At 45.2% G+C, this 18,287-nt stretch overlaps 2 protein-coding genes and 1 long non-coding RNA gene across 6 annotated transcripts in view; 2 read left to right on the forward strand and 1 right to left on the reverse strand.

Annotated features, from left to right (window-relative positions):
• The first annotated feature begins 10,938 nt into the window (after positions 1-10,938).
• Positions 10,939-15,549, forward strand: LOC126546166 (golgin subfamily A member 7). 3 transcript variants are annotated; one of them, XM_050194301.3, is made up of 5 exons: positions 10,939-11,259; positions 12,354-12,491; positions 12,592-12,744; positions 12,813-12,914; positions 15,201-15,549. In XM_050194301.3, exons 1-5 carry the CDS (start codon positions 11,245-11,247, stop codon positions 15,240-15,242), a joined length of 450 nt encoding a protein of 149 aa, XP_050050258.1. In that variant the 5' UTR covers positions 10,939-11,244; the 3' UTR covers positions 15,243-15,549. The 3 variants fall into 3 exon arrangements, with proteins under 3 accessions (XP_050050258.1, XP_050050259.1, XP_050050260.1); XM_050194302.3 differs by having other exon boundaries at positions 12,357-12,491; XM_050194303.3 differs by having other exon boundaries at positions 10,940-11,259; positions 12,375-12,491.
• On the reverse strand, positions 15,501-16,353 carry LOC126546167 (uncharacterized). The gene is made up of 2 exons (XR_007602530.3): positions 16,051-16,353; positions 15,501-15,945 (listed from the first exon to the last, which is right to left on the reverse strand). It is a non-coding gene; the product is annotated as an uncharacterized lncRNA (long non-coding RNA).
• A 136-nt stretch (positions 16,354-16,489) lies between these two features.
• LOC126546156 (regulator of G-protein signaling loco-like) overlaps positions 16,490-18,287 on the forward strand; it is an 87,251-nt gene continuing 85,453 nt past the window's right edge. Inside the window, exon 1 of one of the 2 annotated variants that reach the window (XM_050194272.3) lies at positions 16,490-16,876. The gene's annotated coding sequence lies outside the window, so the exon portion shown is untranslated. Of the gene's footprint in view, positions 16,877-17,244; positions 17,315-18,287 lie in introns of those variants that run through there. The other variant, XM_055061374.2, reaches the window with a different exon arrangement.

An 18,287-nucleotide genomic window follows, 5' to 3' on the forward strand; every position in this document is an offset into this window, starting at 1 on the left:
CGTTAACAATGTTCCACCAAGTCAAAATGGTGTCGACATATTGAGAGGTTTCCTTTGCATTCTGGAACGTTGCAACACTGAGAGCAGCAACAGTAGATGAGTTAAAAATCTTTAAGGCCAGTTTAACGTTCTGCCGTTCCATGTTTGAGGGGTTCAGTGCCTTCAAAGTGAGCGTTGGTGCTAGCTTCAAGAGCTCATGCTTTTCAGCTTCGTGCAGCTGGCATAATACCTTGAAAGATGCTGTAAGTATCTTTGGTTCAGCCTCATCACTCTTCGGTTCAGGAAAGTACATGCATTTGTCAATGTTTCTTTGATTCAGCCAGTTATTTCTTATACACTTTATTATGTGAACTGGGTCCACCACAAAAAACAGGGGTCGTGATGGGTCAGCAGGATGCTGGTAAACAATGCTGACACTTGCCGGCTTAGCGAAGTAGGACATGGCTTTTCTGTTTATGGAGTTATTGTCCGAGATCACTGCGATTATTCTAAAACCAGATGCCTCTAGATCAAGAACAATCTTCCGAAGGAAGTCGTGCAGCGCCTTAGCATCGATTTGTGCCACAGGAAGCATGTGTACAACATCCTTGTTTGAAGAAAGCAGGCTCTGTATCATAAATACGTGGGGAGTTTTTGCTGCAGTCGATGAATTTACCGCAGCACCAGTAACCAACCCAGCCTTGTAATCAAAAAATGATTGAAGGTGAATCTCATCAATCATTAACGTTACAGACTTTTCATGCTCTTTATATGTGCTTACAATACGCTTTGCATAGGAAAGAAAGCTACATTCTTGCTGCTCCGTTTCAGGGCGTACATCGTACGATGAACACAGTCTTTTGATCGTATCAGGATGCGGCATCTTAAGCTTCATCGAACTTCTCAGGAATCTATATGCCTGAGGTGAAATTGTGAACAAAAGGCTAGCAAAAACCAATAAATCGGGGGGATATCGGCCAGCATCATTCAAAACAAGATCAACTTGACTCTTCAAGAATTTAAGCACTTCCAAATGCCATTCTTGCAACTCGCATGCGAAATGTTTTCCACTTACTTCCTCTAGCAATGTCGAAACCAATGTCAGTAGATGACGGGCCTTTTCAGAACGCTCAGTGCTGATATCCTTACGTGTCTGGTCGATCATGTGTAACAAACTTTTCAAATCTCTCAAGTCGCACAGCTTCTCAGGAACTAAAACATCACCACACTTCCTCACACCCGTTTCACCAAAAAATACTTCGACGCGCAGGTCTGTGGACACGATCACCGAAGTACGGACTGCAGGAGCAGATTGAAGTGACAAGTCAAAAAAGAAAACCTTGGAGCCCTTGTTCAAAACTGTCCAGAAGTCCGAACACCGAAAGCTTGGCAAGGCCTTCAGCAAGTCCGCAAAGCTACCAACCAGATTTTCGGCGTCCTCTTCTGCTTGGGTTTGCTGAGAAAGCATTATTGCTTTTTGCAAATATGTGGCTTCCAAGCGCGCTCTTTTGGCAGCCGGCGCTTCTCGAACGCACACTTGCGGACGCGATAAATAGGCAGGGCAATTGGGAAACAAGCTCGGAACTGCAGTTTTCTTCAGACGCATGTTTTTCATGGCAACTTCGACCACTTTTCCTGTCTTGACGTCCGTGTAAGATGTCGTCTTCAAGTAATCCGATGGCAAGAAATGCTTTTCACAGAGCTGAAAAAAAAAAAAAAAAAGAACAAGCCGTTATGAGGTATGAAGCTCGACGAAAACGTTGAATTTACAAACGCGTTGACAGGTGCAGAGACCCATCTATTGTGCACGCGTGCACGAATGCATTGCGCACTATGCCGACGAAACCTATTCGTCTGGAAACCCAGAATAACAATAGAGAGAAGAAATACTTACCACTGTGTACTTCGTTGGCGAGAAGTCCTTCCGAGGAACTGCTCTCGTCCATGCTTCCCGAGTGGCTCGGTCAGATGGGAACTTGTGCACTCGGACACTTTGTCCTCCGTCATAATTGGACTTGCAGTTTGGTGCGCAACAACAGCCAGGCATCGTTGCGCTTCCGTGTACGACGAACCACGCACAATCGAAGAAAAGCAATCGCGTTTACGGTGCAGCATGCCCCACCAAAGCCACCAAGCAAATGCTCCACGCGTTGCCGCTCTAGCGTTGCAGCCACGGAGAAAATTTGTTTTCAGAACGCGCGCCGCGTTCTAGAAACGCAGCGCTCCCCCATCCACCGCTACCATCCGACTCTCGTGACGTATTGACAGGGGAGAGGAGGTGATGCGGAGGCCTTACATTTTTTTCTAAGTGGCTTTGGTAGCGCGCGCGTGCGTTGGTTGCTTCGGAGCCATGGAGGAAGGAAACTGAGGAGAGGCCCTACCCCTTCCGCGCGCTAGGAGAAAAGTGTGGAGAAAATGACGTAGTATGTTCTCCGTACTTTTTTTTTGCTGTTTTTTTTTATTTCTTTGCTGTAGTGGCCACGCCTTTCGGGCCACAATGGCGGCTTTGTTATGGTTCTGTGCGCTCACACGTCTTGCGCCGTAGGTTTCGTAGCGTGGCAAAGGCGCCGTGCGGGCAGGTTCGCGTTGGTCTCCGTGTTTTGTTGCGCTGCGTTATCTGGACCGTGCTCTACCGGGTGTTGCTGTGGCCAGGTGGGACAGGAGGAACTAAAGTTCGTGAAATGAACGCGCATGCAACGCTGTACGCAATGTACCGCGCCACGGCAATGGCAACGGACGAAGGAATATCCGCGGGAAATTTTGCCCTCTTTGGCGCAATCACGCTAACGTGCTAACGATTGTTTATAGTATTGCTGCGGAGCGCGCGCGTCCGAGCAGCCCGGTTGCGCGCAGCGCGGCATGATTTCGCGAGAAATGTAAACAAGAGAGGAGAGCTGGCCCGAAAGGCGGAGCAACGCCATGAGCAACGTCAACTTCCGGCTTCACTTTAGCTTCACAAAGAGTGACGTCAGGGCCTCTCCTGGGTTTCCTTCCTCCGTGCTTTACCTAGTCGAATCACCACTGTCTGTTGCATGCAAACGCACGCTTTGCGCTGATTTGCGCATAGTCGGTCACACGACTCAACGCCGCCGTCTTGTTCTCTTCGCCCTTCTGTGTAAGCTCGGAATGCCTGAAGAGCTGAAGGCCTGGGTTCGTACGCTCCGCGCTCACACGATCAGTTCGCGCGCTTTCTCTGAACGTGGTGGTTGTGTCATGTGCCCATGCGTTCCAGCGTGAGCGTTTCTCAGTTCCAGGTGAACGTTTTAACGCGACAGCGTTAAGGAGCTCGTGTCGCAGAAAAGCCGTTGTCGTCGGCGTCGGCGGCGTTGGCCGGGAGCGAAAAATCCCGGTAGGCAATTCATAAATAAAAACAACTTGCAAGATGGGCTGGGTGGAAATCGAACCAGGGTCTCCGGAGTGTGAGATGCTACCACTCAGCCATGAGTTCCATGGTTCAAAGCGGGACAAAAGCGCCTCTAGTGAATGCGGTGTTGCCTTAGAAACGTGTCGTAGAAAGTTATACTGCGGTGTATATCGGTAATTATGAGCATGTAAATTACAGAAGTCGCAGTTAAACGAGTAGCGAAGTACGTTTCCGCTACATTTCTTCTGCGATTGGCGCATACGCAGAGCCATCTTGCGGCAAACACAGAAGACCCCCTCCTCGCAATGTACGGCACTGCCCCGACAGGTGGCGGGCCACTCGCCCGCTTCTCCCCTTCGTCTCGTTTGAGCGCATTGGGGCCGTGCGGGGACCGGTGCGAGGATACCCCTATACGCTTGCGTTTAGTAAGTTTTCTCGCTCTCTCTCCTTCCAACTTCCAGCCTGCGTCACTCGAACCCTCGCGTTTAGGTAACGCGGCTCCTCTTTCCGCTCACAGCGCGATTCCTAGGTGCAGCGTCCGATGCGGGAAGCCTCTGACGTGATCGCTGCGCCGTAGCGCGCCTGGTGGGAAAGCGTCCCCTGCGATGTGTGCCGTGCTGCTGGCGAGGAGTCATGCGTCTGCGTGGTGCTCCTGGTACAAGTAATTAGAAAAAAATTGTGCTGTGGATTTAGAAGTGTATATGAAAACTATGTTTTTGTGTGACTCAAGAGCATGCCGAGCGAATGAGTGGGCGGTGCGAACGGGGTGGGATAACGCTATCGCATTCCACTCTTGAAGGCGAAGCTTAAGCGTCCTCTAATTTTTTGTCATGCGCTTTGGAGCTCCATTTCTGCGGCGCCTGCACGTCTTACGCCTATCAAGAGGTAAGTGACAGTTCATGAAGTCAACGTTTTTCTATTAGCAGCCCTGCAATCTTTTCGACTAAAATGTCGTGTCTGCGCATAATCGAATGACGGGCTTTGTAGTACACCCCCATCATTTGCAGCGACGGTAACATCAATCGGCGACTGACCATTCGTTGTGCTGCGTTTGGTCGCATCGTACTACTTTTCTGCAACCTTCCGAGCTTACTCTGTCCTATATTTCTGCGCAGCTCTGAGATCGGCAAAAAAAAAAAATTGGAATTCGAAACTTTTTTTTTTTTTTTAAATTATGGGGCTTTACGTGCCAAAACCACTTTCTGATTATGAGGCACGCCGTAGTGGAGGACTCCAGAAATTTCGACCACCTGGGGTTCTTTAACGTGCACCTAAACCTAAATACACGGGTGTTTTCGCATTTCGCCCCCATCGAAATGCGGCCGCCGTGGCCGGGATTCGATCCCGCGACCTCGTGCTCAGCAGCCTAACACCATAGCCACTGAGCAACCACGGCGGGTAATTCGAAACTTTAGAACCGTTAACTCCTTCCATGTAGCCCATAAGATGGGTCCGCGAGAGTTATCGTTGTGTCTTTCCTGAACAGTGGCGAATAATAAGAAAATGAATATTAATTATAATAACTTCCCGACACACACTGTCCAGAATAGCCTTGCTTGAGCTTCGTTTGCGTTTTCTTTGCGTAACCGTGATTGCGAGAGCAATCAGTCGTACAACTGCGTAAGGTTGAAATAGCTGAAATTTTGTAGGCATTTGTATCACGGGCGGGGCACTTGCTGCACGTTATGGCCGGCAACGCTGCTGAGTTTTAATACGTCTGTCTTTAGGGTTGCTATATTGACCTTACTAACAGTGCATGCACTTTTCTTGGAATAACGAAACTTTAGGGCGACGTTAGATTTCTGCTTACTTACATGTGATCGGATGGTGGTTTACTCTTCCAGACAAGTTTACTCTTCCGCTGTCTGTGACGAACGAAACGTTTGCGCCTACTTAATGGCTCGTTCGCACGTGGTCGTATTTTTTAGTGCGCAGCGGTGAAACTGCTGTTGGCGTTTTGTTTGTGTAACAGCGATTGCCAAAGTAATCGTAAACCTGCGTACGTTCGGAATAATAGAACTTTGTTGGCGTTTGTATCGCGATCTGATAATTTGCTGCCCGTGATGGCCGGTCGCGCTGCTGAATTTAACAACGCGTGTATTTACGTCTGGTATTGTTTTTGGCTAACAGTGTCGTGCACGTTGTCGTAACAACGCAACATCTGGGCGACTTGTTAGGTTTCTGCTTATTTACACGTGAACGGATGCATGCTAGTATTATGTTAAGGTCAACTGCACGTCTCAGCTTCGTAACGACTAAACGTGCGCGCTGATGAGCTCGTTCGCACGTGGTCGCAATTCTTTTATTACAAGAGTTTGTGAGAGTTGACTCCATCACACGCTCGTACTGAGTAACCGTGTCGCTTAAGCTTCGTCTGCCATTGCTGTTTTGTTTGCGTAACGATCGCGATAGCAATCGTAAAAACTGCGTAAGGATGGATTAACTGAATTTACTTTACTTATTTCAGTACGCTGAATGTCACGCAGGGCGTTACAAAGAGGGTTGGGATTCTCTACAATAAGTGGAAATCGTGCTTTTAAAGGATGATGGGACAGCTTGTCGCTGACCTTAGAATGAAGGGAATAACCGTGTAGGTTTGTACGTGAACTTGGGACGTGGAATACAGATGTAAGCATCTGTATCACGATCGGAGCACTTGCTGCATGTACGTGATGGTTAATTGGCCGGCCGCACTGCTGATCTTTACCCCGCTTGTCTTTACAGCTGGTATACCAGTCGTAAATTAACCATTACGTACAGCGCGCGCGCGCACACACACACACACACACACACAGACACACACACACACACACACACGCACACACACACACGCACACACGCACACACACGCACGTGCCAAACAGTGACATGCACATTCTTCGAAATAACGAAACTTTTGGGCGACTTGTCAGACTGCTCCCTATTTGCATGTGGTCGGATGCATGCTATTATGCGTGTAATGAGATCAAGCTTAAGTTTCAGCTTCCTGTAGCAATCGACACATTTACGCTAGTTATACTATAGCTCGTTAGCACGTGGTCGTATTGTTTCGTATTAGTAATAGGGAATGTTTGTCGGTCTTCGTTGACGGCTAAATTTGCGTCACACGCCCGCCCTCACTGATTAACCGTGTCGCTTGAGCTTCGTCTGCCGTTTGAGTTTTCTTTGCGTAACCGCGACTGCGAGAGCGATCGTAAAACGGCGTACGGTTGAAATAACTAAACATTTGTGGGCATTTGTATCGCGATCGCAGCATTTGTTGCACGTGATGGCTGGCCGGCCGCGCTGCTGAATTTTCCCACGCGTTTCTGTCATACAATGGCGTACACGTTCGTTTCTGGGAATAACGAAATTTTGGGCGACATCTTGTGAACTGCTGCTTATTTACACGTTCTCAGGTGCATGCTAGTATGTTGGTGAGGTCAAACTATGGCGTGCTTCATAATCAGGTCGTGGTTCTGGCACGTAAAACCCAATAATTTATTTTTTAGTAATCAACATTTGTCTCTTTTGACTGTTAATTAAATTCTGTCAGGTGATTTACCGTGTCGCTTAAGTTTTGTCGACCGTTTGAGTTTTCTTGCTTAATCGCGTTTGCAAGACCAATACAATCGCGGAAGTTCCGAATAACGGAACTATCTCATAGGCATCTGTATTTCAATGGCAGCACCTCGCACACAGGGCGGTTGACCAACCGTGCTGCTTCAGTTTTCTTCTCGCATTTGCTATCATTTGGGCCAGTATGTGCTGACATGTGTGCGCGACGCGCCTAGAAAAGATTACGAGTCTGTTGCATCCCCATAGTGTCATTGTAATTTACTGGAGTTATATAGTCGACATTCGCCTATTTATTATTATTATTATTGCGATAGAACTTGTAGGGACACTCCTGACGAAATTCCGCTGACGCGGACGTGCGCCGCAGTGGGTAATGGCTTCGCGGGCGCTGTTCCCGCGCACCTTACTGTCGAAGGTCGCGTAAACTTGGCTCTCGAAACGCATTGTGGCTGGAAGCAGCAAGAAGCGATCGCTTGTCGCTGCTGCCCCGCTTCATCACGCCAGCGTTCATACAGCGTGTTTACCGTCAGTGAGATGCATTCACGTTTGGCTTTGCGCACGACACCAATTTTGTTAATTTAACAAGGACGCGAAGGTTTACTGTAATTTACACTGGCGATAACACGTACAGCTGCTTAAATATAGCTGTCTGGTAATTTGCTGTCGCAATCACCGCTTCGCTTTTCGGACGAAACTGCGACATATTTTTACTGTTATCAGCTCGCTTGACATAGCTATGCTGACGTAGAGACTGGGAGAATTCCTTTCATCTTTGTACAGAGTTGAAACCATTATAACTTATTTTCTGATAACTGTTAGCTCAGCGAGTTTGTGTTAAGCCACAAGGAAGCAAAGTTGCAGTCAGAACCTGCAAGACTGCTGTTAAAAGAGCACGTTGTTAGCATGCACATGGTGGATAGCAATTTTCGTACATATTTCTAACACGTTTTTATTGCATACTTTACAGCCATGCTGTGTTCCTGCCATGAGACTGGTGTAACTTTGGGTCGACATCGCTCTTCGTTGATGATCAGCACAGAATTAAACAAGCCCACGGAAATCTGCTTTAGTACTTCTGATCTTAGCAGGGAATTTTCGTGTCTGCGACCACTGGAACCAATCATGCAGGATGACTACTAAATTGTGTAGTGTACCCGTGATCTATTCTGTTCTTCATCTGCAACCATGGGCGAAAGGCTACACCCAGCATGTGGTAACTTCCTTATGGGCCGATGTACCTGTGAACTCTGGGTTAAGTTCTGTCTCTGTGACTGTTCAAACAAGTCCAGAAAAATGCCCCACTAAATTTACTAAATTTCTTAGTACATGTGAGCTGCAATGTAGTTGTCTGCGACCGTTGGCCAGCCTGCAGTGAGCCTTAGTAAAATGTTTAATCGCCAAGATACCTGTGATATTTTCAGAATTATTTGTATCGGCTGCCATGGAAGAACAGCCACGCTCTGCCTCTGGTAACTTCCATCGGGGCTGTCTGATACCCGTGAATTTTTAGGATTAACTTGTTGTGTGTGGCCACTGAAGCAAGCCCACACAAATCCTCTCTTAGCTTTCGGTAGGGGTGAACTCATACAATGCATTTTTCTGTCTATGACTGCTGAAGCGAGCATGCTGCAAGCCTTTAGGCAATTGTGTAGTCGCCAAATAAATTAAGGTACCTGTGACGGCTTCAGAAATATTTGGCTGCGACCACGGGAAGGTCGCATTCAGCTTCTGTTTATTTGCTTAAAGGCCTTCAAGCCTATGAACACTCATGGTGAATTTGTGTTTGTGACCACTCAAGTATAGAAAGTATCTTGTAACTTCTAGTACCTGTGAAATCAGTTTGGTATTGTGTTGAAGCAAGTGTCTTGTAACTGCTCTTGCGTCTGTGAACTCTCCAGTAATGTTCGTGTTTGCAACTGTTTAAGTGACCCTTTAGTAATTTTTTAATGCCCAGTGCGTCTACAAAATATTTAGTACTTTTACTGTGTGCGACCACTGAAGCAGGCCTGCAGAAAGTCTGGAGGAGCTTCCTTCATGGCTAAGGCACCTGCGAACTTTCCAGCAAATATTGCATTTATGTGCCTGCGACCGTTGAAGTGAGACAGCCCACAGTAGCCCTCCTACTAACCTCCTTTGCCATGTATAGAGGCTGATTGTACTCTGCGGATTTCTCGATTAACTGATTGATGACATGGTTGTGATCCATTGTAGAGTATCCCTTTCTGAAAGCTGCCTGTTCCTTTGGTTGACTAAAGTCAAGTGTTGCCCTTATTCTATTGGAGATTGTCTTGGTGAATATTTTATATATTACTGGGAAGAATTAAGCTAATGGGCCTATTTTTTTCAATTTTTTAACGTCTCCCTTTTTGTGTATTAGTATAATGTTTGCATTCTTCCAGTTTTCTGAGACCCTTGCAGTCGATAGACACTTCGTATAAAGAGCCGCCAGTTTTCCAAGCATTATATCTCTCCTCCACCTTTGATTAAATCGACTATTCCATCTTCTCCTGCCGCTCTTCCCCGTTTCATCTCTTGCAAGGCCCTTCTAACCTCATCACTAGTTATAGGAGTAGTTTCTGTATCCTGTTCATTACTGTTTCGAATGGAGTTATCCCGAGTCCTCTGCGTACTGTACAGGTCAGTATAGAATTGTTCCGCTGCTTTTACTATACATTCGAGATTGCTGCTGCTGATATTACCCTGCTTATCCCTTAACGGGGAATTAAGTATCGTGTGTTTATTTCAAATACCTAGATAAACAAATTAGGATGAGGAAGGGAAGAAAAACTTGCAACTGACCGCAGTAAATAACTGCATGTAGCGCAGTCTGCCGACACCTGAACCGCGGCCAGCAGTGGAGGAGGGAGGGGAGTAAGACATATGGAGTAAAAGGACAGTGGAAGAGGATAGAGTAGCAGAGCGACTAGGCAAAGCATATTCAGAGTTCGCTTGTGGAGTGACTTCCTCGAGAGAGTTTGTCACCCGGCCGGCCCCGCACCGGCACTTTTGTAACAGCAATTCGCTGTTACAAGTGCGAGCTTGTCTGCGTTTGTATTTACGATAGCAGTACAAACGTATTAGAGTGAAGTCAACAGGTGATCAGCCATGGAAGCACCAAATCACTAGCATGGACCGAGTTCTCTTTAAACTCGCGTAGGCTGGCCCACGGACCCAGGCTGCGCAGGCCGCCTGAGAGCGTCGTCTGCAACTGCGCGTACAATTAGTCGATGGAGGTGGCGACACCTGTTACCAACTCTCGAACGCTTTAAGACGTAAGCGCTCCTGCGCACAAAAAAAAAAAAAAAAAAACACACAATACGTGCATGTGTACATATTCATAGTAGGCGCAACATTGTTTTATAGAATGACTGTTCAACCTGCACATCAATTTTTGAAGTGCTGTAGTGATATTAAGAAGCGAGTGAGCAACGTATCTGGGCCGGGTGGCTGGTCTAGCGAATGTGCTAGTTTGCCTTACCAGCAGACGGTGGAATTCAAAAGTTACATCAAGAGCTAGAAGACCTCGCATTTCACGGATCACAAACAAACAAGCAAAAAATATACACGAAAGGTGGACGCACATTTAAGGTGAAATTTGGCATGATAACAATTAAAGCAACCCCCATCTACGTAAATAAAATATGACACCACGGTGCATATGAAACTCTTGTAAAGCTGACTTGGGGAATTACAGCTGCATGACAAATTTGCAACACTCTTTTGTTCTAGTAATTAGAACAAAATAAATGTACCGTCGCTGTGACGTCGCATACTTACAGAATAAAACACATAATTATTCTTCAATCATAAAGGAAACTGGGACTGATGGTGAACGATGAAGCGAAAGTCATCCGATAGCGTTTGCTGGAACGCTAGCTAGAATTATGTAGTGAGCAGAGCACACTAGAAACTTGTTCTAGTACGCTCAAGTCATGCTCAAGTCGTTAGGATCGGTAGACACATCAAGACGCACCCTACCCGAAGACTGCCAAAACTTGCAGACGAACGTGCAGCAGACGTCGTGTGCTCCGTCCGCTGCGCATGCGCAGACTTTTCCTCGGCAGTCGTGTTTGGCAGCACGGTGCGCGTTGTGCGAAGCTGTGTAGTGTAGTTTATTTTGTCGCTGTTATAACATTTATTGTGTATAATAAGCACTTGTTTCGTTACCATAATAGCCAGTTAGTTAATCTTAACCTCGTGACCTTGTCACATGGGACAGCTCTGCCAAAATACGCGGGCACGTTTTGAGTTGAGTCCGTCTCATGACTAGCATCGATCAGGAGGACATTTCAGTTTGTAATTTCGCCGATACTTAATCTTATGGTGTAAGCAAGCGTGCCGGAATGGCATCAGGCCAGGTAAGCGCTTCATTGGATCCTGCTTCTACTCGCTTAAATGTAATCCAGTGTTTGAATGCCAATGTTAGGCTTACGATTTAGCGTTTATCTAGCCGTCACCTATCTTGCAGTTCAGCTGTTTTGACAGGGTCTGCGACGCCCATTCATGGTGTACACTGCAATATTGAACGTATGACCGTGTTTTTAATGGCGCGGTCTTCGCTGCCGAAAGTCTGCTTTGTAAACTCGTAAATTCGGTGGAAGCTTCGTGCTTAAATATGTTGTAAACGCTCTTGGCCAAGTCATGCTTTTGAGTGTTTTCCGGCTAAAGGAATGAATGGGGATCTAACATCAGAAGCACCTATATGGCCTGTCTACCGAAGTGATTGGGCAAACCGGACTTTGCTCAGAACAATAGTGGTAGCAGTAACAGGAGATTGTACTTATCGGCATTTTCCAAGATTCGGTCAAATGTAATACTGTGGCACTATATGGCCAGTCTAGTTGCCGTAATCTTGTGAAGCTGAGTTTTAGCTCTCTACATAAAGTACGGACAGTAACAGTAACACTATACCGTATTAACCATTTAATTGGTCACCACAATCAACTCTATATACTCTGAAGCTGAAAGAATGAGTAGCAAGACATTTTGTGAAGGCTTCATGGCGTGCCTCACTGCATATTTATTATACATGTGTACTAAAACCCACTATGACCCGTAACGTTCATTTCAGTCACCTGGGAAAAGAGGAAGTTTACTGTTGCGGCTGCACGATGTTCATTAGAACGTTCTATTTTTTGTCTTTAAATTACAAGTGTGTTTGCCTCTGTACACTATATGCAAACTGAAAGGCCGAACTAGCGCACTATCGATGGTATGCTCTTTGGGATTTCAGTGCACTGGCTGTAGCGTGTGACATTTTCACATGACTAGTGGGCACTCACTTGCGCCGCATGACAACGGGACTAAATGAGACACACATAGTACATTGTTTAGCAAGTTATTCACCACGAACCAGCTAGCTCGACAGTATGTTCTTGTGACTAATGCATGTGGCTGCTTTCCTATGTTTTGTGCTAATGTAATCTTTATGCATACCTCTCTCTCGCTGTAGCAGGTCTCTTCACTTTTGCAGAACCAGGCAGGCCATGAGGGAAACCGCATTCCAAACAAGGTGTTCATTCAGAGGGACTACTCCGAGGGAACATCAGTGAAGTTCCAGACAAAGTTTCCACAAGAGCTGGATGGCTTGGTATCTGTCCAATAGTGATTACACTAATGTCAAATTTATTATGTTAGCTGCATAGTGCTGGGACATTTGTGTGAGGGATATCTGCCTCCTTGTTTTTCAGATAGAAAGGCACATGTTTGATCAGATGGTCACCACAATCAACTCTATATACTCTGAAGCTGAAAGAATGAGTAGCAAGACATTTTGTGAAGGCTTCATGGCGTGCCTCACTGCATATTTATTATACATGTGTACTGAAACCCATTATGAGAAGGTATGGCAGTTGTGATTTGCACTTGTGACATCATACTTACTTTCGTTGCTGTGGCCACTTTGTTGCAGTTCTTGAAGCAGGCCACTGCATACATTCATGAGCAGAACGAGACTGTTTATGGTCCACGTGGCCTCCACATCACAGACCCCATAGAAAGAGGTCTACGAGTTGTATCCTTTTCTGCATATTACTGAGATTGCTTTATTGGAATACTATGAGCTTATTCACTTATGGCGAGTGATCTCTGGTGACGATTGGCCCATAAGTTTAATCTGAGCAGCTGTAGGCAGGGCTGGGAACCACAGAAGATACTTGTATCCTAGGTACAGATTGGGTATCCTGCGTCTGTGTTGAATTGCATAAAAAATATGTATTTCAGCATCAATATTTAAGATACCATTTTTATTGTCTGTTCTACTTAAGATGCCCACTGCTTAATGGGTAAACCAAATGTTTACATGTAATTTTTCTGGCTGCTTTGATTGTGATTGCTCAAATAAAGTGGCTGCCAGTTTCTTTTTGAGTTTTATTATGTGTGTTGATTATTATTTTAAATTATGGCAGACATTATCTACAGACTTTGGCGCCACTTTATGAATAGACATGCATGTGGTGTGCGTTTTTTTTTCTACGACCTGTGTGTTTTTAGCGCTCTTAAGTTTTTATTATTATGCATTACCAACTAGCCCACCTATCCATCCTTTTCCATCAAAGCATTTAGTTTGCACAGTTATGTCACCTGTAGCAAACTGCCCCTAGTCTACTTGGTCTAAGTAGTCTACTTTGGTTTGTGATTTGGTTATTCAATATTTGAAAATGTTGCCTTATGCCCTTTAGGTAATTCCATTATTTACTAATATGTTTGTGCAATGTTGTGATGTGCCAGCTGCAGACTTGCACTAACCATGTTTTCTGCCGAAGTTATAGAGCGTGGCAGTAATTAAGTGACCTTGGGAATGATGGATAGTATATGCATTTTCATGCGGTTCGGCTTGGCTTCATTGAGAAAGCAACTGCGGCTTCTTTTATTGTTCAACTGTACTGCGTACTAGTCGCACAACATTAGGTAGAGCAGTCAAATGTTTTACGTAGAAAACTACTTGATTCTGTTATGCAATTATGACTGCATGAACTTCTTGCTGTGCATGTTGCTAGATCTAGGTGGCTTTTGGGCATTGTCACTCACCATGGGTCATTTTCATTTGTGATGTTCGGTATAATAGTAGAAGTTAAAATAACTTGAGCTGTATTAGTAACCCTTGTACTCTTCATAGGGGAAATTGTTTCAATTAACGTGTAGGAATAAGGTGAAGGGAAATGAAAGTGGATGAAACGATAACTTGCTGCAAGTGTGAGTTGCCATTTTGTCCAATTTAATTACCCTTTAATTGAAATTTACAAATATTAAGGTAAACATAATTCATTTCCCCTAGGCTTTCTCTGGCTTCATTGTCTGTTTCTTATGGTTGTGGTCAAGACCTTGAGATCGCCTTATTCTTCTTGTTCTGAATTGAAAGGATTCCTGTGCCGCCTTCGAAGTTCCTGCACGAGCTTACCGTGGCGACATGGGTTTCAACAGCACGTGCTTGTGCCTAGTTGAACTTTTTTAGAGCCTGAACAGGCGAAATACAAAAAAATATTACATTGTGATCTGCGATGTCACACTGACTTAACAGTGCTGGGGCATTGGCAATCTGTTAGAGCAAAATTAATGAAAGTAGATGTCGGAAAGAATACTTTATCCCTCTAAATTTATGTAGTGTTTCTTTAAAACATGCACCAAAAGTATGGTGCACAAGCATTCTTGCATTACATCACCATAGGCTTGTGGTCAAGAATTGGAGCTGGCACCTTATGCTTAGTTCAGCACTAAACTGCTATAGTCCTAGGTTGGATGTTGATCAAAAAAGAACATTGTGGGTAGAGAAATTCAAAGATGCTGATGTGAGATAAGTGCAGCGGGGGTGAGTGGACATGTTTCTGCTAATGATATATAAGCTTAAGCAAGTATCTGTGAAAAAAAAAAAAAAAAAGCTAGGATGACTTGGCAAGGCTTTGTAGTAGATGCAGAAGGCTGTTTCCTAGGAAAGATGCGCAATAGAACTGCAGGGTTGCCCAGTGGCATGCAGAAATGACCAGGTGCATTTATTTAGGTGGTCCTGTCCTGGTATGTTGCAAGAATGCTCAGGTGCATGGGTTTGAATGTTTGCACTGTGGTCTCATAAGTGTCCCTTTAATCGCATTATGCATATGGACTGCGAGAGTCTGCCTTGATAGTTCATCTGTGCATGTTGAAAGCTGAGGTTGTCATTGCTGGTCACCCACAGAAACCATGCGAGGTGTTTAGTTTTCATCTGTGTTTTGGTTTACTAGAAAAGGAAAAAAAGAAAACCTTTGTATTGGTGTGTTTGATTTTTTAACTGGCAAGACACTCTCACCTTGACTTCTGGTTCCAGATTGAGATCACTATCTTAAGCGAACAAGGTGCGCGGTCATGATCGCAAGCATAACCTGGCCATCCTTGAAGCCTGGTCTGGCCCGTGCTGCACTGGTCTACCCCAAATTCTCACTGTGGCCTCACAGCCAAGCACCCAGCCCCCCCTTGTGCACCCACTCCGCCATGTGCCCAGCGATGGATGCGGCCCAGGGACGAGGTCTTGGTGTGTTCAAGACACCTTTGTTTTCCTTCTAAGCTTGCTGGATGCATATGAAGTGGGGGAGTAACAATAGCTGGTGTTTCCATCACGTGTATAAAGTATGCTTTCTCAAGTCTGTTTTTATTAAAGCTTGCTACAAAAGAAAAAATGGCTGCATCGGTCTTATTTGACGCGTGCACAGTGCAGCGCGGCCACGCCCCATGCTAAGGGGCGTTGCGTTATATAAGGTCACTTTATCTGCATAATGTTCACGCGAAGTGCAGTATGCCAAGTCTCTGGAGGGGTACTTCCGGTGCCGAAATGCTCCTTGAGACAGGGCTTCCTACATGATGTGGGCATTAGGAGTCATTAAAATCATCAGGCGCAGCAGACTCCACCTGGGGCACTGTTGGCGCTTCGCACGTCTCATTCAATCGTTGGAGAAACGATTGCAGCAACCGCTTGTTCAACTGGTCCGTCAGCGTGGGTACGTTGTTGACTGGTTCAGGTTCACCGTTCAAAGTCTCATCCCTTCGTCCTTCCGACATAGCGGCGCTCACAGAACCTATTTAAAAAGAAAAGGTAACGAATTGAAAGTCGCTCATGTAACAGTGGGCAAGTAAGTACATTAATTGCGAAACTGCGACAGTAGGGCAGAAACAATACGTACGAAGAGTCGAGCCGGCGTTAGCAACGCAATGAGTGGCGCTGAACCGTGCCGTATGAAATCGAATCGCGAAGACGTCGCACTCCACAACCGCCAGCAGCCCGGCCAAAATCACAGAAGACCTACAAAAATGACAACCCTAGAACACACGCAATCAACTGAAACTAACCACACCAGCCATACACTATAAACATGCTACAAGCTGAAACCACTCACACGCTTGCGTGTGGGGGCGCTAGAAGTCGGTTGGTGTTAGTGGTGTTTCAGTCTGGCGTGTTACATTAGTGGATATCAGTGCGCTAAGGTTAGCAGCTCACTTTATTGTATAGTGCATCACAATTAAACAGAAATTTCTAAATGTTTTGTTTTTGCAATACCGCTTAATAGGTTTGTATCCTAAACTTTGAGCCTATCAGCGTGCAGTATAGACGTCACGTGACCCGAAACGGTCACCATTTTGTAAAGTGTGCAAAGTTCACTGGTAGTTGAGTGATCCTTGATAGGTCAATGAAAAAGAAGAAAACTCCGTGCCGCCGAAACTCTGAAAAACGATAGCATGAATTGACAAGTAGTGAAACAGCATATTTGATTCTAGTCATGCGTGAATTCAAGAGTTCAGACCACTACAGTGCCACCAACGCAGTAGATCAACTTTTGTGACCCGATCCCTGCTGGAATGCTGCCCCGACCTTACCCCTCCTTGTGTCCTAAAGTTGATGTTGAGGGCCGATTTGTTCCGGTGTCTCCCGAGATGACATCGGTCGTTCGAAGCATTAAATCTTCCAGTGCATTTACCAACGGGGAATGTTATTCGCCATAATCTGACCAGGTAGGAAGAATAATAGTGCACACTGTCGTTGACAACTTTTGTTTTCACCGATGTCTACTATGCCTTTCCGTTGTCCGTGTGTGCGTGTCTGTGCGTGTCGCGAAGGAAGTGATTGCTTTACCCCAATGTGTGTGTGTGTCATCCTGTATCACGCGCCAGAATGGCCTTGAAGTATCATTTTGGGCGTGTTGAATGCGTCTGGTAACTTTGAAAGCGATGAAATGGATGAATACAGCACGCCTTCGGATTCTATGCGGTACAATGTTTCTACGTTTTACGAATTGAGGCCATACGAACTATTTAAGCGAGCTGGGTGTAGGTGCATATAAACAGAAGGTCAGGCACTGTTAGCGGTCACTTCTTTACTAGCCATTTCAGTCAGTCCGGAATTCAGTGTTGCAGATGTCCCGTGTTTAGTTTCAGCCTTGAACCACTGAGGTGAGCGTTTTATGACCAGAAAGGGCGAAACTTTCTTTTCCCACTCCGAGCACGTTTTGTTTTATGTTGCTGCTTAATTACTGCTTAATTATAATTTGGACAAAAGATGTTCATTGCTGAAAAAAAAAGCCATATCTGTGAATAACTTTTTCTTCAATGAGATGTTTTCTTGCTTCGCAAGCCAAGTTCTTTCCTATGCAAGGGTACGTTTAATTCACGCCGATTGCAGAAACGGTGTCAGTTGAAAAGTACCTTTCTTGCATTTCGTTCTAGTGTGCAGTGCTTGATAACAGATACGTTGAAGTTTTATGTGCTGTTACTCATAAGCTAGCACTCCGTTATGTAAGTTGGCAATAACAATCAAAAGTGTGTGTAACAGCAGACGTGACCTATTATTGTTTTTTTAGCTAAACACTTCAAATACCTGAATATGTGCAGTTTATTGTTTGTGTGTTCATGTAGTATAGCACAGCTGGGTACCTTGTTTCATATGGTACCTCTGATTGCTAAATATAGGTATGCACTGTTTCACAAAGTTTGTGAAACAGCAAGTTTTCATTAAGTTGAAAACAGGTGTTTCACCTTGTTTGTGAGCATTTGTGCATTTGGTGCTCGGGTATTGTGTGGATGTGCTATCAAGACTAATTTGTATGCAGGAGCTTTGTTTGTGCATGCATCATACGAGACTCCCCTTGCAAGTGAGGGTTATGTGGTTGGTGTGGAGACAACACTTTAATGTTGCGTTAGTGCCAAACTTATTTTATGTTTAGCACTTCGCTTGCTTCTGAAAAATGGACCCTTTTCAGTGCTCCTAAATTTTTTTATTTCAGCATGTGCTATTTGCAGGTCGTACTGTCATGTATTGTAGCCATGCAGAAGTCCCAATGTGTTCAAACACTTTGTGGAATCTTCCATGCTGATTCTGAGATATAATCTCGTCAACAAAACCTGACACAAGCAGTGCTATGCGCAT

The sequence above is a fragment of the Dermacentor andersoni genome, chromosome 1 (genome assembly GCF_023375885.2).
Source record: "Dermacentor andersoni chromosome 1, qqDerAnde1_hic_scaffold, whole genome shotgun sequence".
Lineage (NCBI taxonomy): Eukaryota > Metazoa > Arthropoda > Arachnida > Ixodida > Ixodidae > Dermacentor > Dermacentor andersoni.